Here is a 19,213-nt window from a genome sequence, read left to right on the forward strand (position 1 = left end):
CTTTATTGAAGTCATACAAAAGTTGCCAAAGTGAAAAAATACACTATATACAAAACCATTCTCCTTGAGAGGAGAGGAGTGGTCCACTCTGAAGACCTATCATACTGTACTTTCAACTGCAGCCCCTGATTCCACTTGTGGCCTTTTCTCTGTCTGAAAGAGAGGAATGAATTTTGTTAAGAGCCAGTATTATATGTTCCACATCAGTTAATTCATGCACCAGCTGGGAAAGTTTTGGTAGCTTGGAGAATTGCATTGACTGGTTACCTATGCTTCACCAGTAGTTACAGAAACCAAGCACAAATCAAATATATATGTAGACAGGTTCACAGCTTCAGAGCCCTTTGATTTTAAGAACAACATAGACTTCTATTTCATTGCACACCAGTGCTTTAGGAGAAAGGAGAATCTTGTGTTTTAGTTCAGCTGTAATTTCATACACTGAACTCCAAGTTGCTGTCTCCCAAGTGGGTAATGCTACAGGTCAAGTTTACTTTCCAAATGACTACGGGCCAGACATCTTGTGTGTAACATGCACTCTGCTGAATTGAGGAAATCCCCAGCTCCTTCTATAGGAGTCTTAGGAAGACAACCAGCAGGCAATAAAGCATTAGATCTACCAGGCATGAAAGATATGCCTGAACAGAGAAGGAAATATACATGGCACAGACTCCTGACTCAACTGCCCACCTCTGCTTCCATTTTTTCTGCACCCTCATTTCCACTGGGGGCAGCATCACCACCACCATTGACAGCCGGTTCTGGTTTAGATTTCTTAGCTTCATTGTCTCCCTGTTGAGTCTCCTCCTCTGGTTTCCTCTGAAGACAAAATTGTTTAGTAAATTTGTTTTTAGTACCCATGACATCTGATCTAAGCTTCAAAGCTGATGGTAGATGTTTCGAACTTGCTCAGAGATGGACTGAAAGAGGCTATTGTGACAAAATGCAGACAGCCATGGTGTGTCGTAATAGTACATATAGTAGGCAAATGAAAAGTACTGTGAAATTTGATTTAGATTAGGAAAATACTAATGAGAACACACTTCAGTGTTAAAAACACAAAACAAAAAACAACCAAAAAAAACACCCAAAGACCAAACACTGGTTTCCCTTAAGGTTGCCCATATTTCATTACTCCAAGTCGTCAGATTTTACTAGTAGTAAGATTACTACACATTTAGACTGGCTTTGCTACTTTATTATTTAAGTCCAATGCTCCATTTCCACTTGGAAATAAGGGAACCCAACTCAGCCTGTTTGTTTGCCTTTATATTATCTATGGCCTGGCCTGCCGTGCTCCTTCATGCAGGGCCTCAGCGTAGTGGAGCACTTATTTAAAGAGTGCCTACAGGACCCACACAATTCAGCTTTGAAGTTAAACTAATGTGGATCAGGCTGAGTGCTGTAAAGCATACAAGGAACCATCAAAAGCTACTCTCCAGGAAGACTGATTGGCTCCCAGTGGAAAGGAGTTTTATGCAGTATTCTTACTTTTTCAGAATTTGTTCTGTGTGTAACAGTGATAGTTAAAGGCTTTGTTTAGCCAAGAAATCAAACGATACACAGTGCAAGCCAGTGGTAGTTTGTCCAAATAGCTATATATCTGGACACACCTTTTTTCTGACAAGATGAGAGATGTCTGTAACACACTGGGATGCTCCATCAGCTGGTTTTCTTACAGGAATCTATTACAAGATAGAGGTTGTAATGTGAGTGACATCAAACATTAAAACCTTCCAATTTAGTAGTATTTAAATGCCTGTCAGAACTCATATTTAATTCACTCACTGTGGAAACAGAACAGCTTTCTTCACTCTGTGTAAAACTGGAGGTAGCTCCTCCAACCTAAAATGAAAGAAAACTATAGTGATTAACAAAGTACTAGCTTCCAGTTGTATTTCTGAGCTCCCATAGCATGCTGGGACTTTACACTACAAATCCATGGTTCCTACTGTACCATGAAGTAAGTTATGGTTTAATAGGTTTGTTTAGTTTCTCTATGGATGTGGCGTTTTATTATATCTGCATTAACAAATGCAATTCTGACTGTAAAATTATGAAGTACTTAATCTCCAGTGTTGGTTATTTTGTTTCTTCTACCAAGTACCCAATTTGTAGACATTTATTCCAACTCAACAAATTAATTTGTCACCGTGAATGAGCAAACAGGTTGCCTATCACTTAGATAAGCAGGGGAACAATTAAGTTCTGCCTAAGAGGTACCTTAAAAAGGTCTTCAATGTAGAAGTGCCTTCAGAACGGCTGGCTACACGATGCAACTATTCAGGATATATGCCACCACCAGATGCTGAACCAGATTTAAACCAAATTTAGGACTCTCAAACTAGGCTGTATCTTTGTACCCAGGAATCTCTGCAGGTCTAGTTTACTGACATCTGGCCAAAAACCGAAACCCTTGCCAAAGAGCATTGCCCTTATGGTTATTTAGTGCTAAACAAAATAGCCGACATGTGATGTCACTGTCTCCTCAAGCCCCTTTGTTGAGAGCCAGCTGATTGGCCAATAAGAGGTAGCTTTATCAAGAGAGAAAAGCAGAGTGGTGACATGTGATAGTCCAATGCTTCCCCCCCCACCCCCCCAGGGAAAGGGAAGTGAGCCATATTTCATTCTGAGTGATTTAACAGCTTCTGGTCATGGGAAGGTAAGTCATTTGCAGACAATCACTAATTCTAGACCAATACAGCCAACCCTGCTGTTGTGGGCGATTCTACTCTCCTTCAGCTATACCATTAGTTAATGCCAACTTACTAGAAAAGTAATTAAACTAAAAGCTAACCAGAGTTGCTTTCAAAGCCAGTTCAGCTACTCTCGCACTTTTTTGAGACTCCTTTGAATCCTCTATCTTTTCCTTAATTTCAGGAAGTAGTCCCTTTAATTCTTCGATCTCCTTCTCATCTTCGGTAGATCCTCCTTCTGCTTTCTTTATTCGTTCAGTCAGCATCACTAAAGGAATACAGGTTTAAGTTGTCAGCAGTTTATTAAACCAACAACGTATAGCTCAAGTGCCCTTGCCTTCTCTGCCTTCATTAGAGACCATTCAGAGAACTGTGGAGAGTAGTGTGCTTCCATGTTACTAACCTCAGCTCAATCCAGCTTTCCTATGACAGTTAACCAATTCGCTAGTTAAGTTTCGCAAGTCTACTCACCCATTCTTTTGTCAATGACTTCTACTGATTTACTGAACTGCAGAATTGCTTCATCAAACTGGCTGTTGTAGTGATATGCCAGTGCCAGCTGGTAGTGCGACTCTGCTAGCAGGCGGTCATGGGCCTCGAGGTACTTCTGCTGTAAGGCAAGGCATGCCTGAAATTCTTCTATAGCTTGTGCATAGTTTTCTACAACAGAAAAGCCATAAACCTTTACAAATACAATAAGTATCAAGCCAAACAAACAAAGTTACCAGACTGCCTCCCCATCTAGTTTATTCCATAGACTGCTCTTAGATTCTGTATGAACTGAAAGCAGTTGCCTCACTGAGGGATGCTAACAATAAAAGGGACACTCAACTTGAGTTAGTCAATTTCATATAGTGTTACACTTCCCTTCCCAACTCTCCCCCCACATTTTGGCAGCAATTTAGACAGTTACTTTAAAAGTGCATTTCCTCTTTCCTACACAAGCATGGGAAGACAACTATACAGGTGAAGCAGGGACAGTGTGATAAAAGCAGACAAACTGCAAACCCTAGTTTTGCAGTCCTAACCCACAGAACCTTCCCAGATGAATTCAGTCTGAAACCACTTTCTAGCCAAACAGAAAACGGCAAAGATGATAAAGAACTACATTGTTTCAAGGGGAGAGGCAGACTTCAAGTGGAGGCAAAAGTCTCAGGATTAAGCAACAGCATTCAACACCATGAAAAAGCCAACCTGAGTGCTTTGCGGAGTCCGCCCATTTCTAGAACCCAACATGTTCTCAATTTGTATTTTCTCTATCTCATTCTGACAGCAGTTTGGTGTGTTTGGCTTCTGGCCTACTACTGAAGGTGAAAAAGTTCTCCATATCCTAGAGTTGCTGGAGCCACATTCAAGAGCAGCTATTGTGTACACGCCTATTTCTAAGCCACTGCTATTTCTATTCCAGAAATTAAAGCAAGTTGAGGCTCAACATGGTCTTCCCCCACTTTGCTCAAGAATTTAGCTGGCAGGTAATTGGCTTATTCCCAGATCTGTCCCAAGATTATTCAAACTTGTGGGCATCTCCCCCCCCATGTGGTCTGAAGTTTATCTGATCTCTCCAGCAATTTTAAATAAGTATGTGGTGGGTGAGATAGGGTGAAAGTTAGCAAGAAATTAAGCCACTTTAATACTGCAGCATTTTATGTACAATCAGATTTCAGATAGGCAGTTTACCGGATTCAACGCTAACTTCTCCTAGTTTCAAGTGAGCCTGAGCAGCGTGGAGCTGAGCTTCTTTTGTTTCCTGTCTAAATCAAGAAAACTTGAGTTAGTTTGCTATAAAAACCCTGATCAGAGGCTTCCACCTCTTTATCTAGTGTACCTCTATTATGCCAACTCCCCAGTGGTTTCCTGTAAGTTTATTTAAAAAAATAATAAAATAAAGGAAGACTCAGCTCAAGTTTTACCTTTTATAGATTACTTTTGCCAACTCCAGCATATCCCAGGCCAGCTCCAGATTTCCAACTTCATCCTCTTCACTTTCCTGAAGAGACTAGAATTATATTCTAATTTTATTTAAAAAATGGAGACTTGTCTCAGTGAAGCAATGTGCAACAATGTAGCAAAGGTGGCTCATCAGCAATTTAAGGTTTAAAGCCACAGTGAGTTGTTTTGTTTGTCACTGCAGCTAGAGACTGTCCCAAGCTGATGCAGTAGTCTATTTTCAAGTTAGTGGAGACTCAAGATGAGTTCTTGATTTCAGTTTCTGTTTAAGACTACATCTCCAGTTTATTTACAGTCATTTGACTACTACTGAAAATCTCTGCCAACATTACCTTGGAACTCCGTTTAATTTTAAGATACTACTAATTAAGAGGACGAGGAATTAGAAGATAAAGGAGCTAAAGCAAAACCTCAGTAAGGTTGTTAAAGCCAGGTAATCCATTAGATGCAAATGGCAATACCAACACAACAGGGTAAAGAAATTCTAATTAAAGCAGTTGTGCAGTGGCCTGCTAAAATATGGTGTATGTTAAACCACATAATCTGAACCTTTTTGGGTCAGGGTCAGGACCCATATGTGAACCCTGATAACCTGTCGCAACCCAGAGACACCACTACCACATCTTAAGATGCCCCCAGACTCTATACTGGCCCTACCTCCCCACAGGAGTTCATCTGGCAGGGGGCTCAGGGCTAAAATTCCAGATGCGAACTGGCAAAACCCCCCACCAATGGATAAAGAAAACCAAGACATCCCTGCCAAAAAGCACAGCTCCCACGTGGCCCATGAGGGGCAGAGATCAGAGGGCCTAGGGTTCAGTGAAGGAGTTAATGGGTCTGGAGAAGGAACCGGAGGGTAGAGGTGTGGTGAGCCAATAACTCTCCAAAAAGAAGTGCGCACATACACACACCCATGGGCAGACGATATTACTGGTGAACATGACACCAACAATTCCCTCTCAACTTGTGTCCTGTGGGACTGATTGGGCTCCGCTCCCCACTCTAGGCAGTCACAACTTTGCTCAGGTTTGGTCCGACTTTGTCACTGTGACAGAGGGGCCAAACTCGAGTGATGCTGGAACCCAGCACACCAGACCACAACATCTAGTGTGGAGAGCTGAGCCCAGCCAGTTCTGTGACACTGACACATTCTGGTGACCCAATTTTTGCGTTTCAACCCATGGGCTGAGAAACCCCATGTTAAGCAAGTCCTTTAAGTCAGGGCATAGGTGTGCTGAATTGCTACAGCACCATAGTTAAAATTCAAAATGATGCAATCCCTGCAATGACACACAGGAGAGCCACACAGTCCCCATGCGCTAGTGATTATGCATATCCCTGTGCTGACTGGCTGCAACTGCCCAAAAGAGGCTCATCCACGAGCTGACAGAACTACTTCCTTCCTTCCCAACCCTGTCAAATCCACCTTACCCCAAATCGTTGAGGTGTGGAAGTAAAGAGGAGGATATAATCTTTTAACAGATTAGTGGAGAATCAGATGGGTGTTACAAGTGGCGTATTGCAAATGGTGATGCTGAAGCATGGTCACTGTCAGACTACTGCAGTCTGGTACAATCTGTATCTGCACTGGCTGCCAGAATGTAGTTATTGGTCCAGAGAAAATGTGTAATGGCACCACTACCACTTCGCAAAGGTATTAGTCAGGCAAGGACCAAGAAGGCAAAGTAGGACAAGTGTAATACCATCGTCTCGGGGGCATTAGCTCACAAGAAACAATAATTTGATCCCAAGACTACTAGAAATATGCCAATTGTAATATATTCACTGTGAAATGTCTCCAAAGGTGTCAGGATTAACAGAATATGACGAGGGCTCAAAGTCAGGAATAGAACACTTCTGTGCCTGGATTTAACCAATGCCATTCAGCCGTAAGCATTAGTTCTCATTTAATGAGAAAGAACACATCATCAATTTAAGTCAATAAAGCTCACCTTATCTTCAACGGTCAGGTCATTTTCTTTATCATCTTCAGTTTTATCATTTTCTTTATCTTCCTCATCTGATCCTTCTGTTTCTGCAAGAAAAGTTTGTGGAGGAGAATGAGGATATTTGCTATACACAGACTTTATTTTTTATTTTAAAGGAAGCACCTTCTTCTCACAGTGAATATTATGTGCAACTTTAGAACAGTCAAAGTGACACTGCAGCCTTTGCACTACCCACCTTGCTAAAAACATGAGTTACTGTAGTTCTACAGTAGCAGTTTAACATTAAAATTTTCTGACTTAGGACTACCTAGAATGGAAGTTTATTTAGGGGTAAATTTGGACATATTCCCTGGGAGCTCCCAGTGAAGTCAATGGAGTTGTAAACAGACACCCAATGACGGGTATGTCATCCTACAAGTCACAAATGTTTTCAGCAAGATAATATTTCTGACCCCATGTGTGGTAGCTGTGTCTAAAACTCAAATGCAAACTGCTTATGATTTCAGACAACTAGAAGATTTTATGAGGCAACTTGCTATTTTGCAGTACCAGTTCAGCTTGTGAATTTTTGGGGCAGCAAAGTGCTTTAAATGTAGAGTTACATAATTAATCCTGGCAATAGGAAGCCAGGGGAAAGCAGGTGGAGGCGAAGGGGAGTGGATGGCAGCCAGCATTTACTTTTGGGCACAAGCTACCTGATACATAAGGAAAGTGGATGGGAAGCCTTGCTATACACAATTAGTATCCTATACAAGCTTGGCAATCTACTATACACCTCTACCCCCATATAATGCGATCCAATATAAGATGAACGAATTCGGTTATAACGCGGTAAAGTGGTGCTGGGGGGGAATGGACTGCGCGCTCTGGTGGATTAAAGCAAGTTTGATATAACACAGTTTCACCTGTAACATGGTAAGATTTTTTGGCTCCCGAGGACAGCGTTATATAGGGGTAGAGGTGTATATCTGGAAAAAGAAGGCTCTGTTATGTTCGGAAGCTGAAACAGGCTTGCGAGCTGGTCAAATTTTACTTTTCTTGAGGAAGCCCATTACTTTTGACAAAAAACATGGTTGAGAGAGGTCAACTGCGGTAACTGCCATAACTAGAGCCAGATTCAACAGCCATATTGGCAATGGCTACCTGCCACAAAAGCAGACCAAGTTTCTGTGTATGAGACGTAATTGATTAGAGTGAGAATAAAGATGCTGGGTGCTTAGCTTCCTAATAAGACACTTTTAGATAATGTACCTCTGCAAATGTGACTAAAACTTAAGGCTGGAGGACAAGACATTTATTAGACCATGATGTGGTTGTCAAATAAGCACTCCCAAAGTTAGTAAATGGATGTCAAGCTGCTTTTTTTCCTTATCTGGGAAATAAAAGTTAAGAACTATTTTTCTTGTGGGTACAGACTGAGTTTGAGGCAAGAGAAAGAATACAAGGGTCTACCTGCACAATATATGGTAACTGAAGATACTTTAGAGCAGTGGTTCCCAGCTAGGGGTACACATACCCCTGGGGGTATGCAGAGGTCAAGGAGTACATCAACTCATCTTGATATTTGCCTAGTTTTACAACAGGCAACATAAAAAGCTTTAGCGAAGTCAGTACAAACTAAAATTGCATACAGACTACAACTTGTTTACACTGTTCTATATGCTATACATTAAAATATAAGTAATATTTATATTCAGATCAGACTGCAGAAAGGCGTACAATAGTCTGGAAGGGTTGAGAGCCACTGCTTTACAGTGCAGCTATATTACATCCTTTGTGATTGGTACAGACAGTTCCACTGTCATGTTCAACATGAAAGATGCCTTTAATATTGTCCAGAAATTGCTAAAGAAATTAAGAAACTGCACGGATATTTGGTCACTATTAAGTAAGGCTGTGAATAGCTCAACTGGCACAGGCATGCAGTCATTCTGACTGATTGTCGGAATATCAAAATACCATGTGATGATTTGCAGCCTCTTCAAGTGTATGTTATTTTGGAAAGCATATGGAGTGTGTTTTCTGTTTGTTAGAATAGTTAAGCAGCTAAATGAAGCAGGGAAGCAGAATGACATGAAAAGCTACATAGGAAGAAGCTTGTACTAGCTAGCACCTATTTACAATGGAATTTTAAAGCCTATCAGATATTAAATTTAAGTTTCACAATGAAGTTCATTCTTCACTCACTGAGATTCCACAGAAGAGTTCCAATTCTCATAACAAGGAGATTTCTATTTTATGTATCAATTCAGTGGATTCTACTTTACTGCCCCATGGTCTAGAATTGGAGATTAGGACCAGAGGCAACTTGTGGTTCCAAGTATTTGAAGGTTAGTGCAATAAACCCAGATACATGCAAGTGGACATCCATTCAGTATTCTCTACCAGCCTGGTTATTGCTTTCCAAACATTACCACTGAAGCTAGCCACAGCCCCCAAAATGATAGCCACAAAGATTTTGCTTTGCAGTTAGTTAAGCATTAGACGGAAACTAAAACTATTCATTGCTCCTTGAAACTTAACTGAAGCCAGTTACTTGGAGGACTTTATACCCAAGTGCCCCTTGTCTGACTTTATACCCAAGTGTCCATTAGACTATGGCAAACAGAAAATTCTGAATGGAAAAGTAACTTTTACCCCTGGTTAGCAAGTCAAATCCATCAAGTAATCCACCCACAAGTACTTCTCCTATCCCTGTTACCTTCACCCTCTTCCATCAGGTCATCTTTCTCCTCTTCTTTTTCTACCTTAGCACCATCTCCCTCTTCCATCAGGTGATCTCTCTCTTTTTCTACCTTAACAGCTACTTCAACTTTTTCTTCAGTTTGCATTTCATTAGCTAGTTCTTTGCCCTCTGCAGATGTAGTGGCATTTCCAGCTGCAAACAGTGTTTCTTTTGAGGCCAGTGCCTCTTTTGACTTGTTTAGCTTCTCTTCTGTGGCTTCTGTCACTGCCTTCTCTTCCTCAGTTACCTCTACCTGCTCTTCCGCGGCTTCTGCCACTGCCTTCTCTTCCACAGCTGCCTCTACCTGCTCTTCTGTGGCTTCTGCCACGGCCATCTCTTCCACAGCTGCCGCCTCTACTATGGCTACTGCCACTGCCTTCTCTTCCACAGCTGTCTCTATTGTGGCTTCTGCCACGGCCTTCTCTTCCACAGCTGCCTCTAACCGCTCTTCCATGGCTTCTGCCTCAACTTGCTTTTCTGTTGCTTCTGCTACTGCCTCCTCTACCCTCTCTTCCGTGGCTTCTGCCACTGCCTTCTCATCCACAGCTGCCTCAGCTTGCTTTTCTGCTGCTTCTGTCACCTGCTCTTCTGCCAGAGCCTCCTTTTCCACAGCCACCTCTGCCTGCTCTCCTATAGCTTCTGCCACTTGCTCTTCTGCCACTGTCTTCTCCTGCATATCTGCCTCTACCTGCTCTTCTGCCTTCTCTTTAAACTTTGTCTCCATGTCAGCAATTGCTTCTTCTTCTCTTGTTTTAACTCCCATCTCCACATTCTCTCCTTCTGTTTCCTTCCCAGCTTCACTCAGTACTGGAGACTCTTCTGCAGATTTTTTGGATTCTTCCTTTTCCCCCATGGCGTTATATACCTGCTCTCTCAACTCCTCCCTTGCTTCTTCTACATAGTTAAGGAAGATGAAGCATAAACATTTCTTCGAGTTTAGTGATAAAAGCATTAACGGAAATTGAAAATACCACCCTCAGACCCTCCAATGTGTGTGTATAGCACATGTTCCTAAACTTGATTCTTCTTTAAATCTAAAGAAGCTGGGTCCCAAGCAACCAACTCTGGGAGATACTACAGTCTTGTAAATGACCACTCAAGCAATATACAGTTTTATGCATTAGCATTTTTAGTCACAGCTGAGCAAGAAATGCCAAGTTAAATCCATTTGTCTAGATGGATAAAAACGTCCTCGTGCAATAATCCTCTGCAATGTACTATAGAATGAAAGCTGCCCTGGAACTTTTACAGAGAGGACAGTTTGGTGAGTCTGACAAAATAAATTCTCCCCTTATGACCAGCTTAAATGAATGATACCACATTCCACTGTACTGCTGCAAGTGCACAGAGCAGTCCTAGCTGGCTGAAAGCTTAGAACAGGAAAGGAAGTTTGAGTGTAATGCTTCACAATTGACAAGTTCTGTGACCCCTTGAGTCAAAACTAGTGTGAAAGAAGTGTTTCTTGCAAAATAAAAAAATCTTTTAGCTAGGTTTGGGAAATTTATAGAACAAGACTCCTCCACCTGCTAAAAGTTTTGGTACAAAGTTTCAGATCATCTAGAGCAGCAAAGTAAAGAATCCAGGTCCGATATTTACACAAGGCAATACAGCTTGGCATCTCTATGGCATGTTAGACAGTTCTACATACCATCTATGTTATCAGCATTTTCTACCATTGAGTCATCATCTGCTTTTTCTCCTTCCTCCTCTTCCACTTGCACTCCTTCCAAGGCATTTCCCAATACACCATTCTCCATTCTAGAAAAATAGAAGCAAGTCAGCGGCACACAAGCACCAAGGAATACATTTTGTGCACAAAGGAACATAGCATTTGACTGATCTACCTAGCACCTCTCCTACCTACAGCCAGGATGGGTAAGGAATGGTGTCCCTAGCCTCAGTTTGTCAGAGGATGGAGATGGATGGCAGGAAAGAGAGATCACTTGATCATTGCCTGTTAGGTCCACTCCCTCTGGGGCACCTGGCAAGGGCCACTGCCGATAGACAGGATACTGGGCTAGATGGACCTTTGGTCTGACCCGGTACGGCTGTTCTTATGTTATGTTCTTATTCTACTATACCCCTGTTCTAGACTGCAAAAGCCTCTTACTCCAGGCTAGACTCTTGATTTCAGTAGATCGTGAGCATCGTGCCATACTTGTGTGGCAAGAGAACATGGTGATGATGCTCTAAAAATATTTAGGATAGACGGACTGGTGCCCAGTGACTCCAGTTAGACTTTTGCTAGAGATCTAGGTAAGAACAATTCCCTTTTGCCTGCCCCATCCTACAGAGTATATTTCTCCTATTTTTCCTTGAGTTCAAGCATTCTATCAATAACCTACCCCCTTATTCTAATGCCCATTCCCCACCTGTAAGGTACAGCTACCTCCTTTAAATTTTTATTTTTAAGAGAAGCAATTACATTTAACTGGTGTTTCATCCAAAGGGCTCCAAACTAAAGTTTTCAGTTGCTACTATCAAAGTACTCCCCCATTTGTATCCCCTTTATAAAGAAATTAAAATACCATCTTAAGATGTCAAAATCCAGGAAGGAGATATACTATGTATTCAGAGGACTGACAAGCCAACTAGAGGGTCTTTCTTAGTGTACCTTGCTAACTCCAGGAGAGATTTTCCATAGTAAAAAAAGGCTTCTGCACATTGATCTGCTGTCTCACCATACTTTTTACCCCTATAAAGTAAGAAAGAAGTTAATACAGCTTATTGGCACCATGTTTTGAAATAACTTTACATTGCCAGATATATAACATTTAAATCTTTTCTGGGTGGGACAGTCAGTTTCTAAGCTGTTACCTCCCACATGACCTCCACCCTTAGGCAAATGGCAGTTCTCTCCCTTCTGATAACTGGAATGGTTTTACTGGAAGTTCTGATGGTCTGGAAAACCCACTAAAATCTTCTGTTCTAAATGCTCTTTTCCTCTATAAGCTAAGCAATTTGTCTCCGCTTTGCTTGCAATTTATAGATTATGTTTCTCTAGTGGTTAAACCAGGGGTCGGCAACCTTTCAGAAGCGGTGTGCCGAGTCTTCATTTATTCACTCTAATTTAAGGTTTCGCGTGCCGGTAATACATTTTAATGTTTTTTAGAAGGTCTCTCTCTAAAGTCTATACATTATGTAACTAAACTAGTGTTGTACTGTAAAATAAACAAGGTTTTCAAAATGTTTAAGAAGCTTCATTTAAAATGAAATTAAAATGTTGATCTTACGCCACCGGCCAGCTCAGCCCGCTGTTGCTCTGGGGTTCTGTTCACCTAGGTCAGCAGTGAGCTGAGTGAGGCCTGCAGCCGGGACGCCGGTTGGCAAGGGTCCGTTAGCCAGAACCCCAGACCAGCAGCGGACTGTGCGGGGCCGGCAGCCAGGACCCAGAGGGCTGGGGCAGGCTGGAGTCAGGGCTGGGGGTGTCAGGGCAGGGGGGGGGCTAGGTATCGGTGGGGGTGCCAGAGTCAGGGCTTGGGTTGGGGGGGGAGGGATGAAGGAGTCAAGCAGAGGGCTGGGTGTGTATGAGGGAGGTACAGGGCTCAGAACAGGGGCCAGGGGGGTGTGCGGGGCTCAGTGCAGACAGCGTGGTGTGTGTGTGCAGGAGAGGGTCAGGGGAGAGGGCTGGGTGACTGCCCCCCTAAGAACTCCCAACCCCACAGCTCCTTGTCCCCTGACTACCCCATCCTGGGACCCCTGCCCCCAGCTGCTCCCCACCCCCTATCTAAGCCTCCTTGTTCCTTGTCCCCAGACTGGACCCTTCCCCCTACCTGTCCCCTGACTGCCCTGACCCTTATCCACACCTCCATCCCCAAACAGACCCCCAAGACTCCCATGCCCCATCCAACTGCTCCCCACCCCGACAGGACTCCCAGAACTCCCAACTCACACCCCCCCCAGCTCCTTGTCCCCTGACCACACCCTCCAGAGGACCCCCCCAACTGCCCCCCCTCCCAGTACCCTCCTTGCTCCCAGTCCCCTGACTGCCCTGACCCCTATCCACTCCCCTCCTCCCTGACTGCCCCCTCCAGAGACCCTCGCCCCAATCAACCCCCCGGGATTCCACCTCCCCCATCCAACCCACCCTGCTCCCTGGCCCCTGACTGCCCCCACTCCTTATCCAACACCCCCAGCCCAGGGCCCTTTACCTTGAGCCTCCATGCAGAGCCAGACACACTGCCCCACGGGAGAGCACAGCCCTGGCTCTCAGAGTACTGCGCATGGTGGCGGCATGGCTCCAGTTGAGCAGGGAGCGTGTCTGCCTCCCCGCGGAGTCAAACGATGCCCTGCCGGAGCGCGCAGCCCCAACCCTCAGAGAGCTGCACGCGGCGGCAGGGTTCCAGGGGAGAGGGCCGACAGATTGCTGCGCTCAGTCCGGCGCTCCGGCCCAGGAGCATGGACCTCGCGGCTTGCCGTTCCAGAAGAGTGGGGCCATTTGCCCACCCCGTGTGCACAGCTATGCTTCTGCTCCCTGCCCCCACGGGGGGAGCAGAGGACAAAGGAGAGCGGGCCTGGCTGGGCAGGATTTTTAATGGCATGCTGGAGTCCTGGCAGGCTCCAGCGTGCCATTAAAATTTGGCACGTGTGCCATAGGTTGCTGACCTCTGGGTTAGATTAAGGACATTTGCATTGCAGAACATTCCCTACTTTGCAATGTATGGGCTGATTTGGTTTCTTGATATGTTGATTTGTGAGGCATTGTAGGTCACTACTCCAATAGTTAAGTGTCTAAGCAGCACAAATAATGCATTATTTCAAAAGAAATCTACACAGACATGGTACAATCCTCAGTTTTCCAGGTAATTATATTCAGGTACTTGCAAACTGCCTATAAACACAGCTTATCTAGGCCTGAGTTAAGTATCTACATTTCAGTTTGATTCACTTCAATGATGTACCCAAAATGGGATTTCAAGTTAAAAAGAGAAAAGAAAAAGGTATGTTCAGTTACTTACAATACACTAGCAGCTTCCTGGAATGCATTAACAGCTGCTGGAATATTTCCCAATACCAAGTGTTTCTGTCCTAAACCCAGTAGTTTCTTGGCTTCTCCATCCATATCCATACTGTAAAGTTATAGAACACAGGCTGGGTTAGTCGCGGTACTGTTGTGAGAACACCTCTACGTGTACAAACTGGAGGAATGTTTGTAGCCCCTTTCTGTTCAGTTACACGCTTCCATTTCCCAGAATCTTTAAATCCAGCCTTCAAACCTCCTCCCACCAAGAATCAAACATCAACCAGCAATGTGTATAGAAGTGCTAAATAGAGAGCCTCACCACGATTATTCAGTTACTGCTGGAGAACTTTCATGTGCACCAGCACTAAGGGGACAAAGATTTTTCCATTTCTCACATGAGAATAAATTTAACTGTTAACTGCAAGAAGCAGATCAAAGAAAGACTGCTTAATGCAATAGCCAACCTTCAGTCTTCCGCTAAGTCAGAGGCTTATATACAACACTTCAATATGACAAGAGTTGTTTACATTGAAAATGTGACAGAAGACCGTATGAAGTCCTGCAGAAAGAAGGGGACAGTTCATGAAGACACGAAGCTCACCTGCATAAGAGTGAAATGTTGGCCTATTATCGCTCTTTAAAAAGCCCCCACACATTTGTCACGCAGCCATGCCTAGAGCAAACTTTTGTGAAAGGCTGTTAATACAGTGTTTCTCTGGAATAAGGACTTAACCGGTGTTAGCCCAGAAAGGGGGAAAACAGAAGAGTATTCCTAAACTGTGGTTTCTTGAACGGCAACATGGGACATCTATAACCTTTAATACCTAGAGCTAAGCACAATGTCAGATTTAAATATTAATTTGAAATAAGATCCACTAGTACCCTATTTTTTTTTTTGTTTGCCAACCTTAGCCTGCTAACTCAAATCCCTTACCTATCAGTTTTGTCTGCAGAAGTGGAGGGAGCAGCCAATTCCTCTTCCATTCTACAACTGAAGATTCAACAAGCAATTAGAATGGATTTGCAGTGTTGTACATGGTGTTACCAAATGGTGACGAAGTGACTAGAAGTTCACATTTCCAGAATCAGTAATATGAGAAATCTAGTGCACAATTTCAAACTTTGACTTTCCAGAATAGGTATCTGCAAGCTTGTTTACACTGTGGACAATACTGTAATTATAGCAGATCAAAAATTTATGTAGAAAATTAACTTTTCATCAGTAACCAACACTTCAGTTTTCCCCTTCCAAACAAAAATTGCTGATTTTCTAATAAGAAAGTAAGGAAGGAGAACCGGACCCTTTTCACATAAGTTTTTCTTTAATTAAAAACCCAAGTTTCTGTCAAAAGAAATTGACAAAGATTTTGATCAGCCCTAATTTCAAGAGGAGGTAGTCTTGGACTATTGGCTAGCTCAACCATTCATGAACACCTCCCATCCCACTCAGAATCAACTGCATAACACCCATGTCAACCATAGCACCTGCTTACATGGGAAATAATGAATACATTTTACCTATCTTAAGGCAGTTTTGCAGCTGGAAATAAGGAGCCAGCATCACACATGTAGCTAGCTCTAGCCCACAGGACCACTGTTCTGGAGTTTAGGAAACATCTCATCTAGTGCTAAAAAAAAAAAGCACTAACTTTTCCCATGCATCTTCTTAGAACGGACTCAAGTACCATTCTCACTTTGAAAGTTCACTTCCCCTCCCAAACTACATCAAGCGTAGCAGTATAGATTGTGAACAGATTTTATTTAAAGCAAAAAGCACTTTTTAAAAATCTGAGGTTTTTGTCAGAAGAACTTAATGTGACAATGGCCCTTAAAAGAGAGCACAGTAGTTGAGGTAGCCAATACAGCCCATTTCCTACCTCTGGCTCAAAGATGGGATTACAAAATGTGCCCTTAACTATGAACCATCACCCAGCAGGACCACATGGAGCCGAGCCCTAATAGCCAGAGGAGCTACACTGGAGTATGCCTTAAGGAGAGGGGACAGCACTTGTTAAGTGGGGATTTGCTAACAAGGCATGCTGCTTCGTATACACAATCCAGCTAGGCTCAGAGCCTCTCTTTAGACCTGGCTGCATAATATTGCATCTCTTTACTTTTACCTACCTGCACAACTTAAAACCCAAGATAGTTAAAGCAATTAGTGCAGTTTTGTGGTTTGACACTCACAGGGTTCAAACAAAGGACGAACATCTAAACAGAATTGCACCAAAATAACCAATTTGGTTTTAGGAAACCAATTCAGATTACATACAAATTTGTATGTAGACAGCTCATTCAGTGACACAGGATACTACCTAGGTACTTATACAGCTCTCATTGCCACAGTTTCTCAGTTATTAATAGACTTTATCATCCCAACACAGAGAGAAGGTAGTATTCCAGGCAGGGAATGAAAACACTGGGCACATTCACTGGTACATGGTCAATTGGGAAATCTGTAGGGGAGATGAGACTGAACTCAGCTCTCCAATGCCTCACCCACTAAACCAGCCTTCCTAACCCTTGCTGTACAAGTTAGGGAAGTTATTTTGTAGAGAACCACAGCCGTATCTGGGGCTGCAAGTATACAGATGTGTGTGTGGCCTGTGGGTATGATACCTACATCTCTGAATGCCAAATCCTACTCTGCCCCAGCCTTGGGTAAGTCATTTAAAGTCTGCCCTTCAGAACTCCTGACTTCTAGAAATGGGATCCTAGGTCCCCCACATACAGGGGTATCTGAGACTCAGCCCATTGGTGTTAATCACTTATACAGCCCCCCCGGCTGTGCCAAGCATGGAGGCGCCTTCACAATGAGCAGGTCACAAAGTCAGGCTCCTATCAAAGCTAGGCCTGGTGCAGGAGTGGAAACCACAGGGCCAGAGACCAGGCATCCCATAGCCAAGGCCAATGCCACGTTTACACAATGTAGGTACCGTGGGGCCTCCTATTCCACGTGTGAGGAGACAGCAGCATCCCCGAGCAAGGGCACAATCAGCACCACGCCCCCCCCAGCACTGGGGGAGAGGAGTGTGTATGTGTGAGAGTGACACACACTACAGGCACCCTCCCCCCACCCCTCAGCTCTCGGGGTGGAGGGGGTGAGTGACCGCCCCCGGGGGGGCCGGAGCGATGACTGCCCCCCACACTACACACCCCAGGCTCGGGGCGGGGTCTCGCTCCTTGAGAAGGCGCCGCCCCTCACGGAGACAATGGGCCTTTTCCCGCCTTTCCACCGTCTAACCCCGCCCCCCCGTTTGGCGCCAAATCCCAACGGTGGCTGCTCACAGGCAGCGGCCGAGCCACGTGACACCGACAGCTCTGCCCCCCTCGGCGCGGCAGGTTTGCCTCGTAGGGCTTCTCTGCCCCCAACAAACATGGCGGAGCCGGGGCCGAGTCACGTGGGATTCATCAGCGTTCCGAAAGAGCCCCCGCCGGCGCCCGAGGAAGGGGCGGCACGAACCGCCAAGCAGGGCGGGCGGCGCGCCGAGGGGCCTCAGGCCGGAGCTCGGGTCTCCGAGCCCAGCCTTTCCCGGAGCCGCCCCCCTCATCCCGCCCCGCCCCGGCGGCGCGGAGCCTCGGCCCTGCTGGTCGGCCCGCGCTACCGCCCCCCCAGCTCGGCCCCCCCGCCCCCGCGAAGCAGGGCCGCCCCGCCCCGCCCAGCCCAGCCCGTGCCGCGGTACCTAGGCGCGGGGCCTGGCGCGAGCTCAGCACGGGCGGCAGCAGGTTTCATGGAGCCTGATAGGGGCGACGACAGCAGAGTGCAGCCCCCGGCCCCTCCGGCTGCCTATATACCCGGAGGACACGCCCCGGACCCGCCTCGCGGCGCGCGCAAGCCCCGCGGACTGCTGCTCCCAGCGTCCTTCGCGGCCCTCGAGCGCGGCCCTCTCCGAAGCCGGGGCTGCACGGCAGTGCAGGGAAACGTAGTCCCCAAGGCGCGCCTCTGCGTGACCGACGCACGGCCTGCTGGGAAAGGTAGTCTAGAGACAACCGCGCAGCTTGCTGGGAAAGGTAGTTCGCAGAGCATGCTGGGAAACGTAGTCGGAGGGGAGGGCAGTCTGCAGGGGCTGGCCCGCTGTGGGGACGAACGATGAAAAGAGAGGGGCTGCGGCTGCCGCCATCTTCCCCGCGGCCTCCAGCCTCGGAGTCCTTGCAGTATACCGTGCAGGCCCGATCCCTCCAGGGAGCCCGCAGCCCAGGCCCTCTGCCTGGCCTAGCCAGGCCCCTGGTGCAGCGCCCCCAGCCCTGCTGCTGGGGTCTGCCCCGTGCACTTTCCTTCAGCACAACCCCTGTGGCGAGACTCGCACCCACTCAGCCCAGCCCCTTCCACTGGCCTAGGCCCTCCCGCTGCAGGGGACCCGCTGCTGCCACTGTGCGCGCCCCATGGCACTTCCCGGGAACATCTGCCTCTCATGGGCCGCACCGGCCGCAGGAGCACATGCCAAGGCACGTCCGCGGCTCCTTTATCATGGCAGCGAGGTGCACGCAGTTAAAACGTGCTAAAATAGAGGAGTGGGTGCTCCCCAGCCTAAGGGGGCGTTAGCTCCACACAGGGACAGCACCAGGAGTGTTGGGGCTGCCCTTTAGACAAAGTGTACGCCACCCCCTTTCCCACACTGAACAGCCCTCCCGCTACCCCAGGCCAATAATCTTTTGCTCAACAGCTAATAGCAGTCATAAAAAGTAAACAATGTTCTAAAAGGTATAAAGAATAGAGGTGAACATTCAAATAATCCCATCATATAAATCAGAGGTGCGCAAATTATGGCCTGCAGGACCATCCTGCCCAGCCCTTGAGCTGCCGGCTGGGGAGGACTGCTGTCCCCTGCTGTCTCCCCTACGCTGCAGCCTAAGCTTGCCATGCTGTCAGTGCTCTGGCCTGCGGCTCCTGCCAAACAGTGTGGCAGGCTCCGGCCAGGCAGCAGGGCTGCAA

The 19,213-nt window shown here is 45.8% G+C and overlaps 1 protein-coding gene across 6 annotated transcripts; it reads right to left on the reverse strand.

Annotated features, from left to right (window-relative positions):
• On the reverse strand, positions 1 to 18,121 carry NASP (nuclear autoantigenic sperm protein). 6 transcript variants are annotated; one of them, XM_030572250.1, is made up of 15 exons: positions 17,964 to 18,121; positions 15,215 to 15,271; positions 14,276 to 14,386; positions 11,932 to 12,012; positions 10,966 to 11,075; positions 9,294 to 10,211; positions 6,596 to 6,678; positions 4,607 to 4,683; positions 4,374 to 4,447; positions 3,168 to 3,356; positions 2,798 to 2,964; positions 1,789 to 1,845; positions 1,614 to 1,685; positions 691 to 819; positions 1 to 153 (listed from the first exon to the last, which is right to left on the reverse strand). In XM_030572250.1, exons 1-15 carry the CDS (start codon positions 18,011 to 18,013, stop codon positions 100 to 102), a joined length of 2,229 nt encoding a protein of 742 aa, XP_030428110.1. In that variant the 5' UTR covers positions 18,014 to 18,121; the 3' UTR covers positions 1 to 99. The 6 variants fall into 6 exon arrangements, 5 of the variants coding, with proteins under 5 accessions (XP_030428110.1, XP_030428109.1, XP_030428111.1 ...); XM_030572249.1 differs by having other exon boundaries at positions 4,607 to 4,692; XM_030572251.1 differs by lacking the exon at positions 15,215 to 15,271 and having other exon boundaries at positions 4,607 to 4,692.
• Between the last annotated feature and the right edge of the window lie 1,092 nt (positions 18,122 to 19,213).

This window comes from Gopherus evgoodei, chromosome 8 (assembly GCF_007399415.2).
Source record: "Gopherus evgoodei ecotype Sinaloan lineage chromosome 8, rGopEvg1_v1.p, whole genome shotgun sequence".
Lineage (NCBI taxonomy): Eukaryota > Metazoa > Chordata > Testudines > Testudinidae > Gopherus > Gopherus evgoodei.

Bases quoted from the DNA above. Each gene is read 5' to 3' on its own strand.
- NASP (XM_030572249.1), bottom strand. From the start codon at position 18,013: ATGAAACCTGCTGCCGCCCGTGCTGAGCTCGCGCCAGGCCCCGCGCCT. The intron at 6,679-9,293 runs GTAACAGGGATA...CTTTTCTTGCAG, and splicing joins CCTGATGGAAGAGGGTGAAG to AAACAGAAGGATCAGATGAG. The intron at 3,357-4,373 runs GTAAACTGCCTA...TTTCTGTTGTAG, and splicing joins AGAAGTTAGCGTTGAATCCG to AAAACTATGCACAAGCTATA.